Source organism: Nicotiana tomentosiformis, chromosome 8 (genome assembly GCF_000390325.3).
Source record: "Nicotiana tomentosiformis chromosome 8, ASM39032v3, whole genome shotgun sequence".
Classification (NCBI taxonomy): domain Eukaryota; kingdom Viridiplantae; phylum Streptophyta; class Magnoliopsida; order Solanales; family Solanaceae; genus Nicotiana; species Nicotiana tomentosiformis.
The window spans coordinates 52,329,275-52,342,133 of NC_090819.1; the positions used below are offsets into that span (position 1 = coordinate 52,329,275).

Below are 12,859 nucleotides of genomic sequence, written 5' to 3' on the forward strand. Positions count from 1 at the left end.
ACTGAGCAAGGGCATCATAAGAGGATGAGATTTGCTAGGTCTCAAGAGTAGTCTTAGGGTAGTTATAGGCCCCATTACTGCGGACGACCACCTAGGCCTCCGCCACCTCAGTTATAGGGTTACAAGTATGACCGCTATACTCAGTCAGAACCAAGTGAGAGCTCACGAGCATTAGGTTTGCAGCGACATCGAGGTTCAGGGCACACATGGTCATTTTCGCCGTGGTGTGACATCTACGGTAGAGGACACTTGGGACAATGCAGAGCAAGTTATGATGCTTGTTATACATGTGGGTGTCCGGGGCATATGATGCGAGATTTCCCAAATAGAGATTCTGGGGGTATGGCACAACCAGCGAGTTCAGCAACAGGATCATATATGTCCGCGCATCCTTCAGGGCGCGAGTCTCAGTCTTCGGCTGGTAGAGGTCGAGGCAGAGGTAGAGGTTCCAGTTCAGGTGGTAATCAGAATCGTATCTATGCTTTAGCTAGTCGACAGGACCAAGAGTCTTCACCAGATGTTGTGATCGGTATATTGACCATTTTCTCTCACAATGCGTATGCCTTGATAGATCCGGCATCTACTTTATCGTATATTACCCCATTTGTCGTGGGGAAGTTTGGTATAGTGCCTGTAATAATAAGTGATCCTTTTGTAGTATCTATACTGGTCGGAGAACCGATTATTCCTAGACGGGTTAACCGAGGTTGTACAGTGACAGTTTGTAGTCGTCGGACCTCAGCCGACCTAGTTGAGCTAGAGATGATGGATTTTGATTTATCATGGGCATGGACTGGTTAGCAGCTTGCTATGCCACAGTTGATAGCCGAGCAAAGGCAGCCAGATTTTATTTTCCAGGTGAGCCAGTCCTTTAATGGGTAGGTAATACAATGACACCCAGAGGTATCTTTATTTCCTATCTGAAGGTGAGGAAAATGGTCGCAAAAGGGTGTATTTATCATATTGTGTGAGTTAGAGATACATATGCTGAGCTACCTACACTTCAGTCTATTACAGTAGTCAAAGAGTACGCATATGTGTTTCCAGATGAGCTTCCAGGTATTCCTCCAGAGTGAGAGATTGATTTTAGCATCGATTTGCTTCCGGGAACTCAACTAATATCCATCCCTCCATATAGAATGGCACCTACTGAATTGATGGAGTTGAAGGAGCAGTTAAGAGATTTGCTGGAGAAAGGTTTCATCAGACGCAGTACCTCACCTTGGGGTACACCAGTACTGTTTGTGTGAAAGAAAGACGGGTCGCTGAGGATGTGTATCGATTATAGGCAGCTGAACAAGGTGACCATTAAGAATAAGTATCCACTTCCAAGGATCGATGACTTGTTTGATCAATTGCAGAGGGCTAGATGCTTTTCAAAGATAGATTTGAGGTACCACCAGGTCAGAGTTCGGGAGAAAGATATTCCAAAGACAGCCTTCAGGACCTGATATGGCCACTTTGATTTCCTTGTCATGTCCTTCGTGTTGACAAATGCACCCGCCATATTTATGGACTTGATGAATAGCGTTTGCCGTCCATTTTTAGATCTATTCGTGATATTATTTATTGATGATATTTTAGTTTATTCACGTTCAGAGGAGGAGCATTCGGAGCACCTACGAGCTATACTCCAAACCCTCCGTGATCGTAAGTTGCATGCTAAGTTTTATAAATGTGAGTTCTGGTTGAAGTCTGTAGCATTCATGGGGCATATTGTATCCGATGAAGGTATAAAGGTAGACACTCAGAAGATTGAGGCCGTGAAATCCTGGCCCAAACCTACAACTCCCACAGAGATTCGTAGCTTTCTAGGCTTAGTAGGATACTACCGGAGGTTCGTAGAGGGTTTTTCTTCCCTTTCGGCACCATTGACGAAGCTGACTTAGAAAGAAGCTAAGTTTCAGTGGACAGAGGCTTCCGAGCGGAGTTTCCAAGAGCTTATGAATAGGTTGACCTCAGCGCCAGTTCTAACACTTCCAGAGGGTCCAAAGGGTTATGCCGTGTATTGTGATGCCTCATGTGTCGGGTTAGGATGTGTCCTGATGCAAAATGGGAAGGTAATTGCATATGCTTCAAGGCAGTTGAGGAATCATGAGAGGAATTATCCAATCCATGACCTCGAGCTAGCTGTGCTTGTCCATGCACTTCGGATATGGCGGCATTATTTATTTGATGTTCATGTTGATGTGTTTACAGATCATAAAAGCCTGCAATATATCTTCAAGCAAAAAGAGTTGAATTTGAGACAGAGGTGATGGCTAGAGTTATTGAAATATTACAATGTTAACATTCTCTACCATCCAGGAAAAGTTAATGTTGTAGCAGATGCCTTAAGTCGCCGATCTATGGGTAGCTTAGCACATGTAGAGGTTGAGAAAAGACAATTAGCTAGAGAGATTCATCAATTGGCTTGTTTGGGGGTTCGGTTAGTAGATTCTAATGATGGTGGAGTTGTACTCCAAAACATAGCAAAATCATCTCTCATAGCTGAAGTCAAGGAAAGGCAGTACGAGGACCCAGAGTTGGTCGAGTTGAGAGAGCAAGTTCCGCAGCAGAAGAAGATGTTGTTAGAGCTCAAAGGAGATACGATTCTTAAATATAGAGGTCTTCTATGTGTTCCAGATGTAGCAGGGCTACGAGACAGGATTATGTTAGAGGCACATTATTCGTGGTACTCCATTCATCCTGGGTCGACGAAGATGTATCATGACAATAATGATGTGTACTGGTGGAACGATATGAAGAAGAACATTGCTAAGTTTGTCGCCCAATGTCCTATATGGGTGATAGTCGATAGGCTCACGAAATCATCCCATTTCCTACCAGTCAGATCTATATATACAACCGAATATTATGCAAAGTTATATATTAAGGAGATAGTGCGGCTACACGGAGTACCAGTATCTATTATATTTGACCGTGGGGCCTAGTTTACAACACATTTCTGGAGGTCATTTCTGAGAGGTCTAGGGACTCAGGTGAATCATAGCACAGCTTTTCATCCACAGACTGATGGACAAGCTGAGCGCACAATTCAGATGCTCAAGGATATGTTATGAGCATGTGTGCTGGATTTTAAAAAAAGTTGGGATGAACATCTACCTCTTATCGAGTTTTCATATAATAGCAGTTACCACTCTAGTATCCAGATGGCTCCGTATGAGGCTTTGTATGGGCGTAAGTGCAGATCTCCTATTGGGTGGTTTGATGTTAGAGAATCTAGGTTACATGGGCCAGACTTGATTCAGCAGGCCGTAGAGAAGGTAAAGCTTATCCAGGAGTGATTGTTGACAGCCCAGAGTCATCATAAGTCATATTCTGACGTGCATCAACGAGACTTAGAGTTTGGGGTTGATGACTGGGTATTCTTAAAGGTGTCGCCTATGAAGGGCGTGACGAGGTTTGTAAAGAAAGGCAAGCTTAGCCCACGGTATATTGGGCCTTATAGGATTATTCGGAGAGTGGGCCAAGTAGCTTATGAGTTAGAATTTCTCTCGGAATTGGAGTCTGTCCATCCGGTTTTTCACGTATCTATGCTACGGAAGTGCATTGGAGATCCTACTCGAGTGGTGCCCACTGATGATGTACAGATTACGGATAACATATCATACGAGGAAGTTCCAGTTGCCATCGTAGACCGACAAATCTGCAAACTACGAAATAAGGAGGTAGCCTCTGTGAAGGTTTTATAAAGAAGCAAGAATGTGGAAGAGATGACGTGGGAAGCGGAGGAAGAAATGAAGTCTAAATACCCCCACCTATTTCAAACTGAAGATATGGCTCGAGATGGGATACATCAGCACAGCTCTATTCAGGCCAGTAGGTCATCAGGTAAGCTCTTATTTTTGACTTTCAGTATTTATGATTGACGGCCGTGTGAGGCCAACTGTTGCTATTTATAGACATTGGCCATGTGTGGCATGTATAGTATGTTTTCTGGTTGTGTGCAGGTTGGTTTTAGTCTAGTGTATAGAGGATACTCTGGCAAAAATTTTCCAAAGTCTCTAAGAGTAAACATTCGAGGACGAATATTCCTAAGGGGGAATGATGTTACACCCTATATTTTCGTACGTAAAAGTGCGTCGTAAGCAAACTAATGTATGACCAAAAATGAGATCATCTTTGAAAGTATATAAAGTAAGTTATTCATGTTACCTCAGAGGTTACAAATATTGAAGATCATGAACAACAAGTACAAAGAGGGTTGGAAGGTTCAGAAGCTAAAGGGATTGAAGAAAATAATGTTTCGTCGAAAGTTGACAAGTTGGGAATGTTATAACATGTACTTTTGGGGTTATACTAGGGTTCTTAATATGATAAGGAGGTTATTTTATGAGATATGTTAGTCGTATGATAGTCTTGTGTTATGTTTTGAAGTCAAGTGAGTTGTGAAACAAAAGTCGATGAAAGTCATCACAAGTTATGTTCATAAGTTTTACTGACATTTGGGTCACATATAACTACAATTTTCTCCCAATATACTTAGAGTTATGGGGGTTTCCACCCATCAAATTGAATATCTACGAGTCTAGTTTCTAACACATTAAACCGTTTGTCAATACAACATCAGAGTAGAGGGATATATGCATTTTTACGAGACTGCGCAAGATGCTAGGTGACAAGTAGGTGTGTCACCTACTTGCTTAAATGAGAGTCCAAAAATGGGCCAGTTTGGGTCGTCCAAAGAGATATTTTAAAGGCCTATTTTGTTCATATAATACACTAATAAGAGGGCATAATAACCAGACCTAAACCCCTGCAAACATCCTCCCAAATATTACACACAAACCCTAATTGAATTTCTCTCCTTTTCAAGTTCTAGTTGGAGGTAAAACCTAGAGTTTGAAGAACCAAGATAGGATCTAAGTTATTCAACAAACAAGGTAAGTTTACTGATCTCTTTTATCCATTTTTTCTTCTCGAGATGTATGGAAAGTCGTTCTATAAGTGTAAGAACTCACGGGACGGTGATAGAAAGCCATGAGTTCGAGTTATTCACTTGTAGCGGACTGTTTTGTGGACTGTTTTTGTTACTGTTGGATTGCATGTTTTACTACTGTTTTATGGAGTTTTGGAGGAGGAAGGGTATGGAGAAATACCACATAAATGCAGGGTGGTGGGCTGTTCGTTCGTCGTAACATTTTCGGACTGTTTGACACTACTACGGTGGTCGTTTACTATGTGTACTAAAAGTAAAGAATGGAATAGTATGTTATAATCATATATTGCATCTTTCAACAATATACTATAACATTATATTATATTAAAGAAAAAAAAACCAAATCTGTGATTTACATACTAGAAGACGCTTTGGGCGTGCTATCTCCAATAAATACAGGATCATTCCCACTGTCGCCCCTTTCAAACTGGTCATAATCTTTATGCATCTCACCAAAGTAAGGAGCATTATCCTTTTGCTTATGCTGAAAATGAGAAAATAATAATTTTATTATTATGTGTATTACAAAAATACTATGTGCACTAAAAGTAAAGAATGTAATAGTATGTTATAATCATATATTGCATCTTTCAACAATATACTATAGCATTATATTATATAAAAGAACAATACCGTTGAATTTCCCTATGGTTTCATTGACTGCTTACCAATAGCTGCAAGCACCTCCTCAAACTTGGTCTCTACAAAAAGCTTCAAACCTTGTAACTCCTTCATTACCTCATCATTGGTTGGTTCGGAATCACCTCCAGTACTTTGATGCATACTTTGTGTCTTTGGCAATTGAGTACCAAAAACCCGAAAGCTATCAGGCTGACTGTCAGTGCAATCAACTTCAATTTCAAAGTTTAGACCACGAACATCAAATAGTTGTTTCTCAGCATCAATTGGGGTGATGTTCTTTAGCTGCAATTATTAATGACACTAGTAGAAATAGAAATGATAATAAAACATGGAAAGATATAATAAAAGTATAATTAGCAGAAAAGATCCATATTACCATATGATACAAATATGATATACATGTATACCAATAGAGTATATCATTGCTTTGGGATATTGTTACAACTACCTGTGACTAAACTACAGTATCAAAACATTAATAGATGCAATAAAAGTATGAGAAAACTAAAAGTATAAGTAGCAATAAAAGTATAAATAGCAGAAAAGATCCCTATTATCATATGATACAAATATGATATACATGTATACCAACTGATACCAATATGGTATACATGTATACCAACAAAGTATATCATTGCTTTGGGATATTGGTACAACTACCTGTAACTAAACTATTGTACCAAAATATTAAAAGATGCAATAAAAGTATGAAAAAATTAAAAGTATAAGTAGCAGAAACGATCCCTATGGTATGATACCAATATGGTATACATATATACCAACAGAGTATATCATTACTCTAGGATATTGCTACAACTACCTGTGACTAAACTATTGTACCAAAACATTAAAAGATGCAATTAAAATATGAGAAAATTACCTGCTCGCATTGCAAGCTAAATATTTGCAAAGCAACTTGCTTATTCCGTAGTTGATCTTTGACTACCCAATTCAAAATTCGTGGAAGGTTGTTTCTAATATGATCAATAAAGCGACCATCCAAACTTGGGCAGCATTCATGCAACCAAATCTGTAAAGCCAACGAGAAGCCACCGAGTCTATAAAAAGAAGGCTTTTCTTGAAACATGTTGGAACATGAGTCGATTATAGCTTTATAAACATCTATACCCCAAGGATAATTATTAAAATTACCGCACTCAAACAAGTCAATGTAAGACCGTGAAATAGCCTTTATTTTGAGCATAGAAAGTAAGAAGTTGTTCACAAAATAAAGAACTACTATCTTCAACGCATCATCATCTGTCTCCCATTTCGTCTTCATAAAACAGTCTACTAGTTGGGCCAGTGTCACAGATGCAGTCCCAAAATATTTTGAAATCAACCTTTTCGCTGGTATGCTCTCTATACTTGTATCACCCTTACATTTCAGCCCAGTAACGAGTGCAAATTCACCCAAATCAAAGCGCAACCTAGAATCACTCACTACAAACCACATCTCATTTTTCACCTCATGATGTACTTCTCTAATAAGTAAATGGTGCATAACCCGAATCTGCATAATAACTGGTGGCAGATCCAAAAAATATTCAAAGCATGTTTTCTTAAACATCCGAAGTTGCGTCGTTGTTAAATTCTCTTTCAACAGATGAATAACATGGCAGTTGGTATCCCAATCTACCTTTGGTTTATAATCTATGTCCATAGGCACAAGGAAATCCTAACACTACAAAACATGTTCATATAAATAATTCCAAAAATAGAATTCACTTAAAAATACAACTAAAACAACCAAAAAAATGTTATAGCTACCATATGATACCAACATGGAATATAACTATACCAACAGGGTATACAGTTCTACTGGATAATTTCCGGCAACTATAAATAACTATAGTACTATTACATAACACACATGCATAAAGAGAAAAATCAAAAAGGTATGCAGCTATAAAGTATTTTCAAGATATTGTACGATACTACTATTATTAAAGGAAAATCAAATAGTGTACCAATTAAATGCAGCCAATACAGCCAATACAACCAAAAAAGGATCCAAAAGCATATGATACCAATATATCAATATAGTGTATAGCTATACTAACAGGGTATATAGTTGTACGGGATCGTTCCAACAACTGTCTATAACTATAAAAGCTATTACTTACACATACTCTATGTCCATAGGCACAAGGGAATCTCAACAATACAAAACATGATCATATAGATAATTTCAGAAATAGAATTCACTTAAAAATGCAGCTAAAATAACCAAAAATATTACAACTAGCATATGATACCAATATGGCATATAATTATACCAACAGGGTATACAATTCTACTAGTTAATTCCTCCCAACTATATATGACTATTCTAATATTACATAACACACATGCATAAAGAGAAAAATTAAAAAATAGACCACATATTAATATAATAAAGTATTTTAAGATATTGTACTATACTACTATTATTAAAGAAAATTATAATAACTTACCAATTAAATGAACTTAATACAGCCAGAAAGGTATGATACCAATATAGTATATAGCTATACCAACATGGTATATAGTTGTATTGGGTCGTTCCCGCAATTGAGGTTCCAACAAACATGTGATACCAATATATTATATAGCTATACCAATAGGGTATACAATTATATGGGGTCGTTCCCAGTTCCCACAACTGACTATAACTATAAAAACTATTATATAATACAAAAGCATACCAGAAAATCAAAAAAATAACAATGTACTATTGTGATGACCCGATAGGTCATCTTTAAATTTAATAATTATTTCTGTATTCTAAAACCTCAAATAGCACCTTTCAATATTCCTCGACTTAGGTGCACAGTTCGTAAATTTTTCGAAAAGTTTTTATGTGAAAAATTGATTAAAATGTGAAATAGAGCTTTAAAACTCAACCGAATTGACTTCGGTCAACGTTTTAAGCAAACAGACCTAGATCAGTGTTTTGACAGTTCTGTTAGGTCCGTATCATGATTTAGGACTGAGCGTATACTCAGAATAGAATTCGAAGGTCCCTAACTCAAATTATCGCCATTTAACGGAAACTAGAAATCTAAAGGCTAAAGATTTTTAAAGTTTGACCGTGAATTTAACTTTATCGATATCGGACTCGGATTGAGATTCCAAGAGTTGGAATAGCTCCTTTATGTCATTTGGGACTTACCTGCAAAATTTGAGATTATTTCGGATTGAATTGACATGTTTCGGCGTGAGTTATAGAATTGAAAATTTCATAAACCCCTAAGTCTGAATCGAGGTGCGAATTGTAGTTTTGACATTGTTTGACATGATTTAAGACCTTGAGTAGGTCCGTGTTATGTTACGTGACTGGTTGGTATATTTGAATGGGGTCCCGAGTGGCTTGGGTGAGTTTCGGGGTAAGTTTTGAACCAGTTTGGGCATTTCGGGCACTCTGATGATGTTCTGGAACAGTTGAAGTGCGGAGGGAACATTTTGGAGTGTGGATGTGCGGCCGCAAACTCCCAAAGTGCGGAGGTTGAACATGTGCGGAGCGCAATTGAAATTGTGCGGTCCGCAGAATTCCTCTCGCGGCCGCAGAAAGGAGATTCTGCAGGTTCGATGGTCCGACTTCGGAAGCTTATATCTTTTAATTTACAAGGAATTTGGAGATGATTCAAAAACGAAAGTTGTAGCCCTTTGAGTCTAGTTTCCAGAAAGTTATACCGTAATCATTTGGACATTTGTAGAGAAATTTATGGTTAATTTACTGAATCCTGGTAGTGCAGAGCCGTTGAAGTACGGCCGCACAATTTGGATTGCGGCCGCAGAACGTGGGATGTGCGGACCGCACAAAAAAATGTGCGGTCAGCACATTGGGAGATCAGATGTTGTACCATATAAATGAGGGTTTCATCTTATTTTTCATTTTTGGACCTAGAGAGCTCGGTTTGTGGTGATTTTTCGTGAGTTTTTCAAGAAATTCATCGGGGTAAGTGATTCTAACTCGGATTTGGTTAATATACACGAATATATCATTGTTTTCATCATTCAATTAGCATTTTGAGATGGAAATTTGAGAAAAATTATAGAAACTTCATAAACTATAATTTTAGGATTCGAACGGTAATCCGATGTCGGAATTCGATAATCTTTGTATGGTTGAACTTGTATCGGAACGGGTGTTCGGATTTCGTGATTTTTCGTCGGGTTCCGAAAAGTGGGTCCCTTATTTACTTTTGGTTGTCTTTTTCGAAAATAACTTAAATTAAGTCTCTTTCAAATTGTGAATAATTTCTAAAGCTCAAATTGAATTATTGGTAAATAATTTGCTAGGTTTGATTGGTTTGGAGAATAATTTGAAAGGAAAAGCTGTGGTCGAGTGATCATTTGAAACTGCGGAACAAGGTAAGTGTCGTGGTTAACATTAACTTAAGGGAATATAATCCTTGAATTATTTGTTACGTGAATTTTATGTGTAATGATGTATAGGCAAGGTGACGAGTGCCTATACGTCGTCAAATTGATTGTTTGCATATTTATGTGGAAATCATAAATTATTTTCTTTATGAGTATTATATCATATTAATTGTTTCTCTCATATTCCTCGAGAAATATTAAGTCTTGAATTCATGCTATAATTACTACATGCTTATTTGACTTATGTGACTTAATTGCTACTTGACATTTAGTATATTAGATATTAAATTGCCTATTTTATCCATGATTTCCACAATTAATTGCTGCTTGTCATTACTTGTTTCCTAAATAATTTAAAAATATTGTATGCTTTGTTGCCTAATAATTTCTTATCGAATGTGGTATTTATTGGAGTATTTTTATTACATTTAAGAGTTGTTAAATTATATTGTTGAAACGACGAATCACACCTAAATTCAAAATCAATGAACTTTGAAACTTCAACTTCCACAACCGATACCGAAACCTATCAAATCACGTCTGATTGACCTCAAATTTTGCACACAAGTCACATTTCACATTACGGACCTATTCCAATTTCTAGAATCAGATTCCGACCCCGATATCAAAAAGTCAACCCCTCGGTCAAACTCCCCAAAAATTCAACTTTCGCCATTTCAAGCCTAATTCCACTACGGACCTCCAAATAATTTTTCAGACATACTCCTAAGTCAAACATTATCATACATAGCTATTGGAATCATCAGAATTTAAATCCGAGGTCGTTTACACATAAGCCAATATCCGGTCAACTTTTCCAACTTAAGTTTTAAATTATGAGACTAAGTGTCTCAATTCATTCCTAAATCCTTCCGGACCCGAACCAATTACCCCGACAAGTCATACAACAATTGAAAAGCATAAATTGAGCAGTAAATGAGGGAACGGGGCTGTAATACTCAAAACAATCGGCCGGGTCATTACAGTTAAGCCAACAGAATGAGTTCAAATAATTCATATAAGACATGGTGAAGTCCTAAGTCTACCCGGACATAAACATGCTTTAGCCACGTACGGACTCTCGCCACCTCATGCGTGCATAGCACCCACAACAAGTAGCACATAAAAATTACATCACCTATGGGGTAGTTTCCCCCTCACAAAGTTAGATAGGAGACTTACCTTGCTCTGAAGTTTTATAACAGTCTCCAACGCCACTCTAACACCTCAAACCGATGCTCGTCGCTCCAAAACTAGTCAAACAATGTGCAAACCAATAACAATATACTCTAATACTCATAATAAATCAATTCATAACAATTCCCAACTCCGCTCGAAAAGTCAATATAGTCAATCCTCGGGCCCACATGCCCGGATTTTGAAATTTTTGAAGATAAACTTTACCCATAATACCACGAACTCAAATATATAATTTATTCCAAATTCCATGTCCAATTTCGTGGTAAAATTCCAAAAATACCAATTTATAGATTTTCTCTTAAGATCTCATAATTTCCACAAATTTCCATGAATTTACAAGCCTAAATTTATATATTTAACTCACAACTTGTAGAAATCAATTGCCTCATGATTGACGATGAAAATGGTGTTCCAAAATGGCTCCAAAGTCGGCTCCCATGGAAGAAGTGAAGTGGAAATAAGCCAAATCCCCGTTTTTAAAACCACACTGCCTAGTCCGACCTTCTTCGCGAACGCGGCAAGTCCCTCGTGTTCGCGAAGCAATAACAGCTCTAGCTCCAGCTCCAAAAACTGACCTTCGCGAACGCGAGTCAAATCTCGCGAACGTGATGCTTTACCAAGCGAACCTTCGCGAACGCGGTGCACCCTTCACGAACGCGAAGGCTAAAAATCTCCCAGGCCCCAATCGCGAATGTGAAGCACCAAAATAGCAGCCAACAAATCCTTCTTCGTGAACGTGTGAATCCCTTCGCGTTCCCGAAGAGAAAAACCAGACAACAGACACTAGCAACAGCAACTAAGCCAAACTTGGTCCGAAACGACCTCGAAACACACCCGAGGCCCCCGGGACCCCGTCCAATCACACCAACCAGTCCCAAAAGATGAAACAAACTTGCTCGAGGCCTCAAATCACACCAAACAACACCAAAACTATGAATCGACAATCAAAATCCTTCTTTAAACTTTCAAACTTCCAAACTTCGATGAATGCGTCCGAATCATATCAAGACATTCCGTAATGATGCCAAACTTTGGGTGTAAGTCACAAATCACGATACAAAACTATTCCAAGGCTCGAAACCCCAAACAGATATCGATAACATCAAAATCTACTTCAAAGCAAACTTATGAAATTCTAAAACTTTCAAAAAGGTCTACTTTCGATAATAAGTGCCGAAATGCTCCCGGACCACCCGATACTCAACCCGAATAAAATCCCAAGTCCGAAATAATCATACGAACCTATTGGAACCTTCAAATCCCGATTCTGATGTCGTTTACTCAAAAGTCAATCCTTAGTCGATTCTTCCAACTTAAAGCTTCCGAATTGAGAATTTTCCATCCGAATCAACTCCGAACTTCTGTTATGTCGGAATAATAGCTCCAGATCATCTCTTTACATTTGTGGTGGGTGTATAGATGCTTGGGTTTTCTTGGGTGCCATTCCTGTCAAGAAGTGAAGTGAGCATACGGCAAAAACATTCAAAGAAAATGGCAAAGAAACGAAGGGGAAAACACATTCTGCGGATATCATATGCGATCACAGAATAGATCTGCGGACCACAAAATGCACCGCAAAATGAATAATGCTATGGTCAACAAATTATGCGGACCGCATAAGTTGTCGCAGAACTAATCTGCAATCACACAATGAACAAAAATTCAACTTCAAAATTATCTTGCACCTGTTGACATCTGCGATGAATT

General features: G+C 38.2%; 1 protein-coding gene and 1 long non-coding RNA gene across 2 annotated transcripts; one reads left to right on the plus strand and one right to left on the minus strand.

Moving 5' to 3' along the window:
- Positions 1 to 309: 309 nt before the first annotated feature.
- On the plus strand, positions 310 to 801 carry LOC138897472 (uncharacterized). The gene has a single exon (XM_070183443.1). It carries the CDS (start codon positions 310 to 312, stop codon positions 799 to 801), a length of 492 nt encoding a protein of 163 aa, XP_070039544.1.
- Positions 802 to 5,307: 4,506 nt separating this feature from the next.
- On the minus strand, positions 5,308 to 12,697 carry LOC117276961 (uncharacterized). The gene is made up of 4 exons (XR_011410030.1): positions 11,135 to 12,697; positions 6,465 to 6,614; positions 5,611 to 5,866; positions 5,308 to 5,426 (listed from the first exon to the last, which is right to left on the minus strand). It is a non-coding gene; the product is annotated as an uncharacterized lncRNA (long non-coding RNA).
- Positions 12,698 to 12,859: the final 162 nt, after the last annotated feature.

Coding starts and splice junctions, on each gene's coding strand:
- LOC138897472 (XM_070183443.1), top strand. CDS start 310: ATGCGAGATTTCCCAAATAGAGATTCTGGGGGTATGGCACAACCAGCG.